This window comes from Centrocercus urophasianus, unplaced genomic scaffold, assembly GCF_019232065.1.
Source record: "Centrocercus urophasianus isolate 14NV4802_14NV808 unplaced genomic scaffold, USGS_Curo_1.0 seq_11, whole genome shotgun sequence".
NCBI lineage: Eukaryota > Metazoa > Chordata > Aves > Galliformes > Phasianidae > Centrocercus > Centrocercus urophasianus.
The window spans coordinates 68029-69105 of NW_024884253.1; the positions used below are offsets into that span (position 1 = coordinate 68029).

Consider the following 1077-nt stretch of genomic DNA (forward strand, 5'->3'; position numbering starts at 1 on the left):
TCCCACCATAGTAGAACATCCCGCCATTTCCACACATCCCAATGTGGTAGGACATCCCGCCATTGTAGAACAGTCCACCATTGCCAGACAACCAGCCAGTGGCCCCAGCCCCCTGTCTCCAGTACTCACTGTCTCCCTCCACCTTCTCAGGTGTCCGACTCCAGATAATCTGTCGAGTCTCCAGCTTCACCTGGAATGTCCTTCGCTCTGGCCTCTGTGACTTCTTCTGGTAGAACAAAGTGAGGACGGTGCCCATCTCCAGGCAGCGGAGGATCCTTCCAATGTCCCCTGCCTCCATCCTGCCGTCCTCCAAAAAGCCATTGACGCTGTTGAGCCTGGACATGGACATCTTCACTGCGCGGCCATCGCCAGCCGGAGCCGCAGAGCCGGGGTTGTCTCATGCATGAAGGAACGAACCCAAGGGGGAGCAAAAAAGCCAAATCCTCTGCGGGGATTTTCTCTGAGCAATGAGAGAATCCGACTCCGGGGTTCGCATCCAGAGGGGTTGGGGGGAGATGGGTGATGGCTTCAGAGCTGGAGGGATAAAAACCATCCGGTCACCAGGAGCCCTTAAGGTTGGGGATACCTTGGGTGAAAAAAAAAAAAACAAAAAAAAAACCCCGAAACACCAAAAAAGCAAAGTCACCTCCCCCCAAAAAGCAAAGTCACCCCAAAAGCAGCCAAGCGGAGCAAATCAATCCCCGGCCTCCCTAAAAAGCCGAATGGGGCTGCGGGGTGCGGGGTGCCCAACCTGGGGTGTGGGGCTGGTGCGGAGGGATGAGGGTGGTGGGGGGGGTTGGGGTTTTTAAGGAGGCGGCCGCCTGCTGCCCCCTCTCTCCGCTCCTTAATTTCGGGCTGATGAAATGGACGCCCAGAGGAAACTGCAATCACACATGGCCGGAAAGAGATCAGAAAGGAATTTAAAAAAAAAAAAAAAAAAAAAAAAAAAAAAAAGCTGGATCTTGGAGAAAGGAAAATCGCAGCGACGGAAGAGGCGGCGGAGGGTGACATCTAGAGGAAGCCAAAAGATGGATGGGCGCTGGAGGTATCGCCAGCCCCTACCAATGGATGGAGGAG

General features: G+C 54.5%; 1 protein-coding gene across 2 annotated transcripts in view; it reads right to left on the minus strand.

The window, feature by feature from the left end:
* Window positions 1-884, minus strand: part of LOC122155082 (1-phosphatidylinositol 4,5-bisphosphate phosphodiesterase gamma-1-like) — a 17100-nt gene extending 16216 nt beyond the window's left edge. The window contains exons 1-2 of one of the 2 annotated variants that reach the window (XM_042808826.1): window positions 752-884; window positions 130-534 (exon numbers count right to left, since the gene is read on the minus strand). In XM_042808826.1, coding sequence (XP_042664760.1) covers window positions 130-349 — 220 coding nt within the window. In that variant the 5' untranslated portion in view covers window positions 350-534; window positions 752-884. The other variant, XM_042808827.1, reaches the window with a different exon arrangement.
* Between the last annotated feature and the right edge of the window lie 193 nt (window positions 885-1077).